This window comes from Protomyctophum parallelum (genome assembly GCF_964188405.1).
Source record: "Protomyctophum parallelum genome assembly, chromosome: 23".
NCBI lineage: Eukaryota > Metazoa > Chordata > Actinopteri > Myctophiformes > Myctophidae > Protomyctophum > Protomyctophum parallelum.
Window position 1 is genome coordinate 24,752,216 of NC_139715.1, and position 12,734 is coordinate 24,764,949.

The window sequence follows — 12,734 nt, forward strand, 5'->3', positions numbered from 1 at the left end:
CTACTAGTCCCTTCCTAACATTTTAGTCTAGTTTTTATTTGTTGACGAAATTATTATATTTAGTCTTTTAGTTACGTTAGTTAGTTTTATTCATCATGGCTAAAATGACTGTCTTTTACTTATTGTACTGGATCTCTCGTCCACGAAATCAACAGTGATTTTGAGTGAGTGTTCGTTGTTATTGTGTGTCTTGTTTGACGAGACGTTGGCGATCTTGCTCTCGCAAGAGTTTTGGAAATAAGGAAAATGTTAAACGTTTCCGTCACATTTCGCTCAGACTATATATGCTCTTGGGTGGTCCAAAGGGAAGTATGACACGTCTCTACAAAAAACTCTACAGGTGCTGGACAAAAATAAGTACAATGAAAAAAGGCACACTAGGTATAACTTTTACACTACTAGGTAACTAGGCCTACTAGGTAAATAGGTAACACTATAGCTCCCAGGCAACTTTATCAGAGCATCAGGATAACTGGGAGCCGAGACCTACATGCGGACTGCCTTCCTTTGCCGTGGTCTTGGGTCGTACCTGTTGTTTGACACCAAGTCTGCATCCAGGGGTGACTGTGAGGTCCATGGCAGAAAGTCTACCTTCAGTCAAAATGTACTGTCCATATAAAAGGTTGTCAATACTGGAATGAGCTCCCTCTCACACTGAGGGAGATCCCCACTTTCCCCCACCCTAATAATAGTTTCATCTGTTCTTATTGTTTTATTCTTACTAGTGTTATTACGTTTGAAATGGACTAGGTATTTGTATGATATGTCAGTCATGTTGGTATTGTTTGATGGCTAATGGAAATTAGCATGTTTTGCTAAATCTGGTATATTTACACTGCATTTGTAATGTAATGTTCATCAATATACACTGTCCCGACTAAATAAACCAATAAAGTAAAGTTAAGTAAAGTTTGCAGGTATATATAAGTACAATACAAGGGTCAACCACCCCAGACACTATTGTGGAGGACCTGGTGAGACGTAGGAGGGGCCCCGGACAGGAGTCAACCCACAGAGCCTATAGTCCAGATGGGTCTACCACCACCACCCAGTCCCAGCAGAGTGGTTCCTATGAGCGGCAGATTGTTTTGGCCCGGGTCTTTCCCTAATGGGACTGATCGTTGGGTACTAGCTACTGGGACGTGACTCGGGACTTGATCACCCCCGGCTGGGTCACCTGAGTGAGGGGTATGATGTTACCCTAAACCCCGATTACGGGGGGGGATACATCACTGAGGAAAGGTCCCAGGTGCATCCAATCCATGCAATGTTTGTTTTTTTCGTTTTTGCATGTACTGATCACATTTTTTTTTCTCACCCGCACACTTAAGTTACAACTTGACACCCATTCTGTGTCCAGATCAGGCAAGGTGCTCGGTTACGCAGTAGAGTGACTCACGTGATCATCTTCTCTTCAATACTCGGGTCAACTCTCTGCCGTTCCCTTTGATGAGGTGCTTTGAAGAGGCTTCTCTCTGTTTTTCGCTGTTGTTTTTCTTTCCTTTAGACTTAGAGGAGAGCATCTCCGGAACGGAAATGGGGAAAATATTGGCTCCAGGGCACACACCTCTCTCCAGGGGGTTGGATGGCTGTCCTTTTGTTTCTGAGTGGTGCAACCACTCCATTAAGGAGCTTTGTGAGTCTGTCCCTGGCTGGCTGTGTCCGACTGTCCATCCCTGGCTATAGGTCTCACTCTGTCCGTCCCTGACTAGGTCTCACTCTGTCCGTCCCTGACTAGGTCTCACTCTGTCCGTCCCTGACTAGGTCTCACTCTGTCCGTCCCTGACTAGGTCTCACTCTGTCCGTCCCTGACTAGGTCTCACTCTGTCCGTCCCTGACTAGGTCTCACTCTGTCCGTCCCTGACTAGGTCTCACTCTGTCCGTCCCTGACTAGGTCTCACTCTGTCTGTCCCTGACTAGGTCTCACTCTGTCTGTCACTGACTAGGTCTCACTCTGTCCGTCCCTGACTAGGTCTCACTCTGTCTGTCACTGACTAGGTCTCACTCTGTCCGTCCCTGAATAGGTCTCACTCTGTCCGTCCCTGAATAGGTCTCACTCTGTCCGAGCACGGAAATTGCGTTTGTTTGGTTTTCACAACCAAGTGTCACTGTTGCGCAGCCTAACACACACACACACACACACACACACACACACACACACACACACACACACACACACACACACACACACACACACACACACACGATGATTTCGGGTGTGACATACAGTACAGTACAGTGACAGTACAGTACAGTAGAGGGACCAACATTTACAGCGCTGATGGGATGAGGGACCAGGGAGTTCCCAAATGTGTCACGTGACACAGGTCTCAAAACCTCAAAAAGTGTTCAAATGAGCAGGATACTCAAAATAGGAAGCCAGATTCCTCTTAGGCAAAAACAAACTGTTTTATTCATTCACTTTTCAAGTGTCAAAAATGGTGTCCCAAAAACAGTACAACACACTATTTACAATGGCCGAATAGGTTGGCCCTCCTGGTCTACAGGCAGACCTACATCGACTCCCTTCTTAAATATAGGCTAGGCCCCTCCCACTGGACCGTACCAACCCTAATTGATTCCACAATTAACAGCCCCATGTCCAGAGACAATAACAACACATTTAACCCTTGTATAACTCACATTTAAATCACTACACATCATCCACAATAATTCACATATTTACAAAACCCTACAGTTGGTCTGATCCAGTGGGATGGACTGAGCATGCTCCCTACAATGGAGTCAGGCACTATAAAAGGCAGCCTCATGCTACAATCGGGTCCTTCCCCACTGGTCAGCACCAGGAAGCACTGTGGTAACACATGTCAAACATTCTCCAAACATGACTTACAACTTAGAGAATAAAGGTGAGACTTTAACCCATTGTTGTGTCCTCATACATACATACATACATACATCATTAAACATATAATTTAGGGGAGAACACAAGAAAACAGTCTTATGTCAACTATTAAATGAGTCAGTGGCAGGGTAATCTCACACTTTTCTTGTCAGGCTGTGTGAAGGTGTTAAAGTTTATTTATCTTGTCAGGCTGTGTGAAGGTGTTAAAGTGTATTTATCTTGTCTATTCTTTTGTGGAAACTCCTTTGTCTGGAAAGTTTGCTCAGTAATTTGAAATCAGTTTCATGAAACACAGGAAATGATGTTGTAATCCAAAGTGCAGTGGACTCTGCATGGCAGGGGCGTCCTCCTCCCTGAGCCAAGCTTGCGCCTGACCGCTGAAATGCTATACATTAAGACACTGGTTCCCAAACTTCTTTAGCCCGGGATGTTTTCCCGGGACCCAAAATAGTGGTGCGAAGCGACACATTGTGAGCTTGTAGATCGGCTATTTTCACTGCTTCTTAAACATTTGTTTTCCAATTTATGGAATTTCTTAGATTTTTCTAAATTACTTGTGGTATTTATTCATGAAAACTTTACCTTTTTTGGGAATGTTTTTTGAAAATGTTAAGCGACCCAAAACAAATGTGTCCGTGACCCACAAATGGGTGTGTGTTGGTGTGTGTTGAATTGGCCTGCAGGGTTTGGTGTGTGTTAACATTCTGACCTGAGATCAGATTCTAAAAATGTCTTCTACATCCTGACAGTTTTCTGAAAAGCTATGTTTCTATGTCAGTCGTTCGATTTTTCAAAAATAGCAGACCTACAAGCTCGTAGATCTGCTATGAGCTTGTAGATCTGCTATTTTTCAATAGCTAAAGCATAACATAATGCTAACACCTACAAGCACAAAACAAAACAAGTGTAGTAGAAATGTGTGTATAGGGCTGAAGTGGTTAGTATTTTGTTTTGTAATAATAATCAAAATGTAGCAGTACAAAGTAACTAGTAACTAACGGGCTAAACATTCTCGTCGTGCACAAACGCTCGCACGCGCCTGGGCGATTGCGTGCCTGTGTGAACCGCGTCGAACCACATCCACATGCACACGCCCAGGTGTGTTCCGTTGCATTTTCTATGCATGTTGAGGTTTTCACTCTATCCTTTGAGGCACTGAATCGGTTTCCTTCGCACTTAAGGTCGCATTTGATACTTCGCTAGACTCGAGGCGAATGGGCGGAGAAGTTGGGATTCTTGCATATTTAATTTGCTGCGGTTTTGCCTTCACACTGCGCTGTCATCCGCAGCAATTGGAAACGCAGCAGAGAACTTTATCAATGTGTTCAATTCATAAACTACACAGTCAGTGAAAGTGTTAAAATTATGCTTCTTATAGACTTGAGGGTAACGTGGATGTATGTGTGTCGTCGGCCGTCAGGGACTGACTGACTGTGTGTGTGTGTGTGTGTGTGTGTGTGTGTGTGTGTGTGTGTGTGTGTGCCCCGTTTTATGGCGGAGTAGAATGCGGTTTTTTGATGCGCATTAGGATTAGGAATGAGGCTTCACACCTGCCAAACGAAGCGCACTTTCCGACAATGTGCAGCAGGATTCGTTTTAATCGCAGTAAAGCTTTCTGGTGTGAAGGCGACCTAAGTCAGGGGTTCTCAACCTTTTTGGCTGGGGACCCCCGCCCGGCACCCCCTCCCCACCACCAATACAAACTGACTGCAAAAATATATCATAAATGAATACTGAAACCAGATTAAGGAAAGTTTATGCATGTACTATGTGTAAACTCTTCATTTCCCATATTCCAGCCATTCAGTTGCGCACAAAAAAAAAAAACTTTCGGGACCCCCCCAAAATAATTTGGCGACCCCCCGAGGGGTCGCGACCCACGGGTTGAGAACCCCTGACCTAAGGGACCAATAGCATGACCTGTGGTCTGTTGACTAGGGTGTCATTACATTCGCTCTAGTCTGCTCTCTGCACTGGAAGTAACTCTGGATAAAAGAATCTGCTTGTTCTGTGATTGACCGAGTTGGAGTGTGGAATGTCACGGCCACTCTCTTAGTTCGACACCCTGGTCTTGACCTACAAATAATATATTCGTCTTTTACGTGGCAACTTTTAGATTTTCTTTACTTTTTTACACACCATTATAATGTTCTTATATTTATCTCCAATAAGTCTCCAGGTTTTCTTCAGAATATGTGACTGTTTCTGACTGAGGCTAAGTCATTGAATGTATTTAAAAATTTGTTTTGTTTTTATGTCATATGAAAGCAGGGAATCATAGCTTCAAATTGACATATTGGTTGTTCAGTTTGACCCACCAGTTTTGGAGATATATGGCTTATAGAGTAATGTCTTGCAGAGAAACAGCGAGTTGAGAAAACAGGCTTGAAAGGTTCACTTCTGTGGTCTCTAACATTACACCTAGCTCCATGTTTAAGCATTTATTTTACATGTCGATTTCAGGGAAGGGAGAGTGTACTCCCCTCCCAGAGTTACAGACCAGCTGTTACAAATAGCAGATCTACAAGCTCACAACGCGTTGCGCTGCGACACGTTGTGGGCTTGTAGATCGGCCATTTAGGGATAGCTCTTTGTGTTTTCTCGTGGGCTCATCTTGTACGTCCGTGGCAAAGATTACATTTGGACAGAAATGTCAGCATGGTGATGTTGACCTACTGACTGACGTTATATCAGTTTCTAACCCATTTAGGACGGTCGGGAACCCCTTTTGATGTTTTAAGTGTTATGTTATACTTTAGCTGTTGTAAAATAGCAGATCTACAAGCTCGTAGCGTGGCACCAAGTGCCGCGCTACGAGCTTGTAGATCTGCTATTTTAGAAAAATCTTGACACTTTGGCGCAAATCTTTGAATATATGTTCTTTCAGAGCGAAGGTTTTTAATTAAAATCTTTGTTTCTGATGTGTGTGTGTGTGTGTGGGGGGGGGGTCCCTGGAACAACATATTTTCATATGAGGGTTCACGGCCAAATACAGATAATTCCGGGGGTCCTTGACATGGAAAAGGTTGAGCACCACTGACATGGAAACGTTTTTCTGAAAACTGTTTGGATTTAGAAGGGGGGGGGGGGGGGGGGGGGGGGGGACACAGACATCAAACAAGGTTGTCTCGTCAAACCAACAGACTCCCATTGAAAGTGAATCGGAGCTGTCTGAGACACAGAGGAGACACGTGTCTCTTAAGTGTGAGCGCAGCCCAAGAGTTGAAGCACCAGTCACTACACTTTCCTTTCTTTCAATACTTTTACTGGTATTTTCACAAAATTATAAACATGCATTACATTACAAAGACACGTACAGAAAGGAAACAAAAAGGAAAAGAAAAATCACAACACAGAATCAACAACATGCCAGCAAACAGTAATGCAGAAATAGTAGCAGTCACATATAGTATACATATACTCCAATAATACAGTTTAACTTATTCTCATACAGTTGTCACTCCCATACATTTTACTCTTTTGCATTCTTCTTTTAAAAACCTTGCAATATGGTGACCAGTATCTAACAAAGTCAGCAAGAGTGCCTCTTAATACGTATATGATAAGCTCTCCATTGGCAGTATTTATTTACAAAGCTCATTAATCAACATGTCAGTTTTCACCTCAATGTAAATGGGCCAGAGTTAGCCGAAGCATATATTTCATCTGTAGTCCCAGTATCGACATCAGTATTTCATACCATACTTTTATGTCGGGGATCCTCATCTAACCATTTTTGTAAGATTGTAAGCCATGCGGCATATTACTCCAGGACCTGGCTAAGATATGTATGCACTTCATTTAGCGGAGAATAGCTCAACTGTTCTTGGCTAATATGACAACGTAGGAACTGTGAAGAATTCTCTATCCCGGGGCGAAATACCCGGAAATGACCACACCAGACAGCTACTTCAGACATGGCTCTATCTTCTTAACTGTGTGACAGATTTCCTGAGATGCTCAAAATGTTCAGAATACTCATGTTTGAATACTCAATAGATCATATGCACACTTGTGTCAAGTCATCTTTCCACAAGTCAATGGCAGGGTGGAAACTAGCCGCAATTTGTCATTGACCGCCCATACATCCAAACAGACAAAGTCCTATCTAATTGTATTAAATTATGTCAAACTCACTAAAATTGCAGCTGTACGAAAAGCTTGAATGATGCTCTTTCTGTCTGCAAAGTGTTTGTTTCATAAAAATCCACCATAGACATGTTATGAGCTACTTTATGTCAAGAAATTCCTTGCAGATGATTTTTTTCGTGTGGAGTTTGGAAGCGATCCCTTTCAGTAACGCAGCCTTCTGCATTATGTGCAAATTCAAAACAGGTGGTAATCAGGGCCGTTGAGTGATTATTCAATGAGCGCTTCCAAACTCCAATATATAACATGTGTACCGTGGACTTTTATGAAACAATCACTTTGCCGATAGAAAGAGGATAATTAAAGCTTTTCGTACAGCTGCAATGAGTTTGACATAATTTAATACAATTAGATTTGACTTATGGGCGGTCATTGGTAAATTGTGGCTAGTTTCCACCCTGCCATTAACTTATGGAAAGATGACCACCGTGTGCATATGGTCTATTGAGTATTCAAACATGAGTATTCTGAACATTTTGAGCACCTCAGAAAATCTATTGCTCCAACGGTTTAGAAGATAGAGGCATGTTTTAAGTGGCGGTTATTTAAAAAAGGGCGTGGTCATTTTGGGTATTTCGCCCCGGATTATCGGATAGAGATTTTTTCACAGTTCCTACGTTGTCCGCAGCGGTCATATTATATATTAGTCATATTAGCCAAGAACAGTTGAGATATTCTCTGCTAAATGTGTGCATATACATACAATAAGTGCATACATATCTTAGACAGGAGGTCCTGGAGTAGATGGGGCTATTCGTAAAATGTCACTACTAATGCGTCTTCTCTCTCTGGTCCCTGTGTAAGCTCATGACCCAGTGACTGGTACAGTTACACACAGAGTATCTCTCTCTCTCTCTCTCTCTCTCTCTCTCTCTCTCTCCTCGCTCGTCATCCCTGTCGCTCCGCTCTCTCTCCCTCTCTCCATTCTTAACCCACATCCAGCCGTGTCGCAGCCCGGTTCCTCTGCGTCAACGAGGCCCAGCGCCCTCGCCTCGCTCTGCAGACGAGGACAATGACATTGTTACTGTCTGTCGACCACACAGTCCTCTGTGGTCATCGTGGCCTGATAGAATGAATGAATCTCCAGAGATGTTTTGTTGTGGTTGTGAGTCATCGTCTGTCTGTCTGTCCAGGCCAGGCCAGGCCGGCACCGCGCCCCAAAACATCACAGAAACCACAACAATGATGCAGTTGCATGTCAAAGAAGGCCCCATGTTTGATTTAACGGGGAGGGTCACACAACGGTGAACTCAGAGCCAGGCGAGAGACAGAATTATTCTAGATACTGTATATATATGGTAGTTACTAGGTACTGTCTGTGACAGTATATGACAGGACTCTTTCTAGGTGTGGGTGTGGGTGTGGGGGTGTGTGTGTGTGTGTGTGTGTGTGTGTGTGTGTGTGTGTGTGTGTGTGTGTGTGTGTGTGTGTGTGTGTGTGTGTGTGTGTGTGTGTGTGTGTGTGTGTGTGCGTGTGCGTGTGCGTGTGCGTGTGCGTGTGTGCGTGTGCGTGTTGTTCGGGGCTTATCTTGCAAATGCAAACCGCTGAACCGGCCAAATTAATTGTGCATGCTAGCTGCCTGTACCCCAGTAGGCCAAGGAAGTGTTTTTAAATACTTAACTTGTATTGAATGTTATAATGAGAGTCAATGCCATCCTCTCTGGAGGTCAGAATCCAACACAAAAAATCCTCATATCCCTCAAAAAATCTGAAACCATACCCAGCAAGCACGGTTGGTCAGGGCCTGGACCAATTAGTGATGTCTGGTTTGCATTACTAAAATCTGAAAAACAAAAAGTAATCTATAAATTGGGTGCTTTCTGCTTTTCTTCCACTGTACAAATAGGGAAAGCCTTCCGATATGTCTATATATATCGTGTAATCTGTAATGCATTGTATACTTTTATAAATCTGTGCTCCAAACCATGTGATCATGGTCGTGAGTTAAATAAATGATGATGATGGATTGGGGCCCTATCAAGTCAAACCAAGACTAGTCACAACTGGCCCAGAATATCACCTGATATCATCCGTCCATCTTCAACCGCTTATCCGTAGTCTGGTCGCGGGGGCAACAGGTCCACCAGAGTGTTCCAGACTTCCCTCGCCATTAGTGACTTCCTTCTGGGGGATCCCGAGACGTTCCAAGGCCAGTGAGTCGATGCGTTTCCTCCAACTGCGCCTTGGTCTGCCCCGGGGTCTCCTCCCAGTGGGACGTGCCTAGAGGACCTCCCTAGGGAGACGCCCGAGAGGCATCCTAACCAGATGCCCCGAACCACCTAAGCTGGCTCCTTTCCAGGCGAAGGAGCAGCGGTTCTACTCCGAGTCTCTCTCGTGTGACTGAACTTCTCACCCCATCTCTAAGGGAGATGCCAGCCACCCGTCGAAGAAAACTCATTTCGGCCGCTTGTATTCGCGACCCAGAATAAGCTATATTATTTCAACTGGTGAAGACCTCCTGGAAATAACTTAAAGATCATCCCCATATGGGCTGTGATCTGGCCTAGTTCTGAACGTCACTGGAGGAAGTCATGACGTCATTTGGCCTGCTATAGTTAATAATTAATTCAACCATTTTTATAGTGGAAGTCAAAGGTGTTGAGATTGAGCCCAGATGTGGAGTCATGCCGTAGACTGCACATCTGGCAGGTTGCTGGACACTTCCAACATCTCTTACTGTACATTTACAGTATACTGTATTACATTACATTACAGTACTCACTGCTGTCGAGTGGAAACCTTTATTATTGTTTTAAAAAACAATTTAAAATCTTTTAAAAATAACCGACCTACAAGCTCACAACGCCTCACAGTCACAATACGTGTTGTAGATGGAGCTTGTAGATCGGCTACCGGTATTGTTGTATGAAGTAGGGCATTAATTTCTAGAAAACTAAAAGTTGCTTCATGGAGAAGACATGTGGTTTCCAGTATATTTCCCAGTGGTGTAAATATAAGCATACAACACGTCACTTTGTGACATATGGAATGTATGGATGGATGGATGGGGAAGGATCAACATATGGAATGTATGGATGTCAATGGCCTGGTCAACGTTCAATGTGTAATGTAATGTAATGTAATGGTGACAGGCATGTGCTCTGTAACGTATCCTCATCTGTCGCTGTGCTGCTCTCTGTGGACTCCAGGTGAAGCCGAAGGTCATCGAGCCTCTGGACTACGAGAGCGTTCTTCTGCAGAAGAAGACGCAGATCCTCAGCGACGTGCAGAGAGACATGCTGCAGTTCCCCCTCGATGACTTCCAGGTAGGCAGAGGATTTTGGACACCAATTTTTACATGGCAGGCTTGATAACACCCCGATCGCCCAGGACGAAGTTCACCGTCCTTTCTATTAGTAACACCCAGCGGCCAGGACGAAGATTTATCCAAAAGACGAAGTTTATTGATATGAAAACCGATCGCATCGCTCCACAGCCTATAGGCCCACCGCGGTCCAGTCGCTAGTCGCGGTAGATTTAATCATACCTCCCGTTGTTGGCTCTAGAGTGTTTTGGCTACATTTAGCTGCTACATCCACATCCGGGATAACATCCGGTCCGTCGGTCAAAGTGCTCCGCTGCTATAAATCGCTTGGGCGCTATGATTTAATGGATTAAATAACCCTGGGCAATCGGAGTGTTAATAAGTGATTTCTAATTATGTCGGACACCCACGTTACACCCAAGCCTGAGGAAGGTCGCAAGACCGAAACGTTGCTCAATAAAATTGCTCTGAACCAGCAAGTGGCAGTGTGCGGATGTCCCTTCTTTCAGCACATTGTATACCCCTTGTCATCATCGCACCTGCTCCAAATTGCCTGCTGGGTGTGTGGAAGTCTTCTCTCTACAAGGACACCCACGTTAGAAAGCATTTTAGGGACACTTGTATTTATCAATTTCCTGTTTAAGTGTTTAAGTATGTCGACAATCATACATGGTAAATGGTGCATTTATCCAAGGCACGTCATATAGATTGTGCATTACACTCACCCATGAAAGGGTTAGTTGCTCAAGCCACTCGAGCAGCCAAAAGTCCGACTCCCGCTCTTTGGCAAGAAGTAGACGACTGCGGCGAAACTTAACCGAGCGTGAAGTAGGTCTCGCTGCTGAATGGAGGGCGATTGTGCCAAGAAGTCATTAACCTCCACTGGACAAACAGGTCGGAGCATGGGAGCCTCGTCAGCTTAACACACTTCACTGCCACAGCCTCCAGTCCAGAACGCATATATTTAAATGTCGGAGCGGTTGCGCAAAGACCCGCCGCCCGGTGCAAGTATTCTTTTGTTGAATTATTCATGACAAAGTTGTACAGTATGTATATCCATAACATAAACAAGCAGCACGCTCGCAAACAATTCACTGGTTCTTTGTTTCAATCATTTTATTATTATTATTTTTCACAATTATATTACCTGATCATCTTCTTCTTAAATATATAAATGAAACTCTATACCGTCATATGCATACATCTGTCGCGCAAATTATCAAAACATTAGAAAGTAGGCTAGCCGGCGTTGTATCAGATTGTGAAATTATAATAATAAATAATAATAATAATACAATTATTGAAAGAAAGAACTAGTGTATTGTCTGCTAGCGTGCTGCTTGCTTATTTTATGGACATAAATACTGTTGTCTTTTACAACTTTGTCATGAGTAATTCAACAAAAAATACTCGCACAAATAAATTGCATTAAACAGTGCTTTGCGTAACCGCTCCGTGTCCACCTTGAGATTAAACATGACATTTTCTTCATTTGTTGCAAAATGCTTTCCCCGTATACTTCTCAATCATTACAAGTCAAGATTCATTTCAAGGATAAGGATTGGTGAAATTGGTGAAAACTCTGTATAGAAGCAATTACATTGCTGGCAGTATACAAAATTACAAACATATTTGTGATATGTGTTTCTATCTAGTTTGTAGTCATCAAAATTGTTTGGGTAGGTAGGTAGGTAGGTAGGTACTCATGGTAGATAGATTGATCTACCATGCATGAACTACTCCATGATCCATCCATCCATCTTCAACCACTTATCCGTAGTCGGGTCGCGGGGGCAACAGCTCCACCAGAGTACTCTAGACTTCCCTCTCCAGAGCAACATTAGTGACTTCCTCCTGGGGGATTCCGAGACGTTCCAAGGCCAGTGAGTCGATGTGTTTCCTCCAACTGCGCCTTGGTCTGCCCCGGGGTCTCCTCCCAGTGGGACGTGATCCTTGGTCTGCCCCGGGGTCTCCTCCCAGTGGGACGTGCCTCGAGGACCTCCCTATAGAGAGGACGCCCGAGAGGCATCCTAACCAGATGCCCCGAACCACCTAAGCTGGCTCCTTTCCAGGATGATACTGCATGATATGATCTCTAAATTGATATATTTATTGATTGACCGCTGCCTCCGATGACCCCTCCGCCCGCACATGCACTTGACTTGCGCTGTCCAGTGTCCAAACACTCCAGCAGCACCTGCAATACTTTATACTGTAGGCAGGGGCCGCGGGTTTGTGAGACCCCTCGGCAAGGGGTCCTGTATGGGGGTAGCACTATAGATCTTATAGGTCCCCCCCCCCCCTTGGCTGGTGTCCCTTCCTTCAAACATTTAACATGCTCGATGGAAGTTTGTTTGTGTTCAAAAGCAACTCCGAGGCCGGCGGTCGTAGTGTGTCAACATTACATCACTTCATGTTCCCCCTCCGACCGACCGACCGACGCTGAGAGCAATC

General features: G+C 44.3%; 1 protein-coding gene across 3 annotated transcripts in view; it reads left to right on the plus strand.

Moving 5' to 3' along the window:
• Positions 1 to 12,734, plus strand: part of LOC310854411 (dedicator of cytokinesis protein 9-like) — a 134,417-nt gene that overhangs the window by 36,490 nt on the left and 85,193 nt on the right. For all 3 annotated transcript variants that reach the window (XM_083759045.1, XM_083759043.1, XM_083759044.1), the window contains exon 2: positions 10,165 to 10,281. In XM_083759045.1, the coding sequence (XP_083615171.1) occupies positions 10,165 to 10,281 (117 nt within the window). The remainder of the gene's footprint in view (positions 1 to 10,164; positions 10,282 to 12,734) is intronic.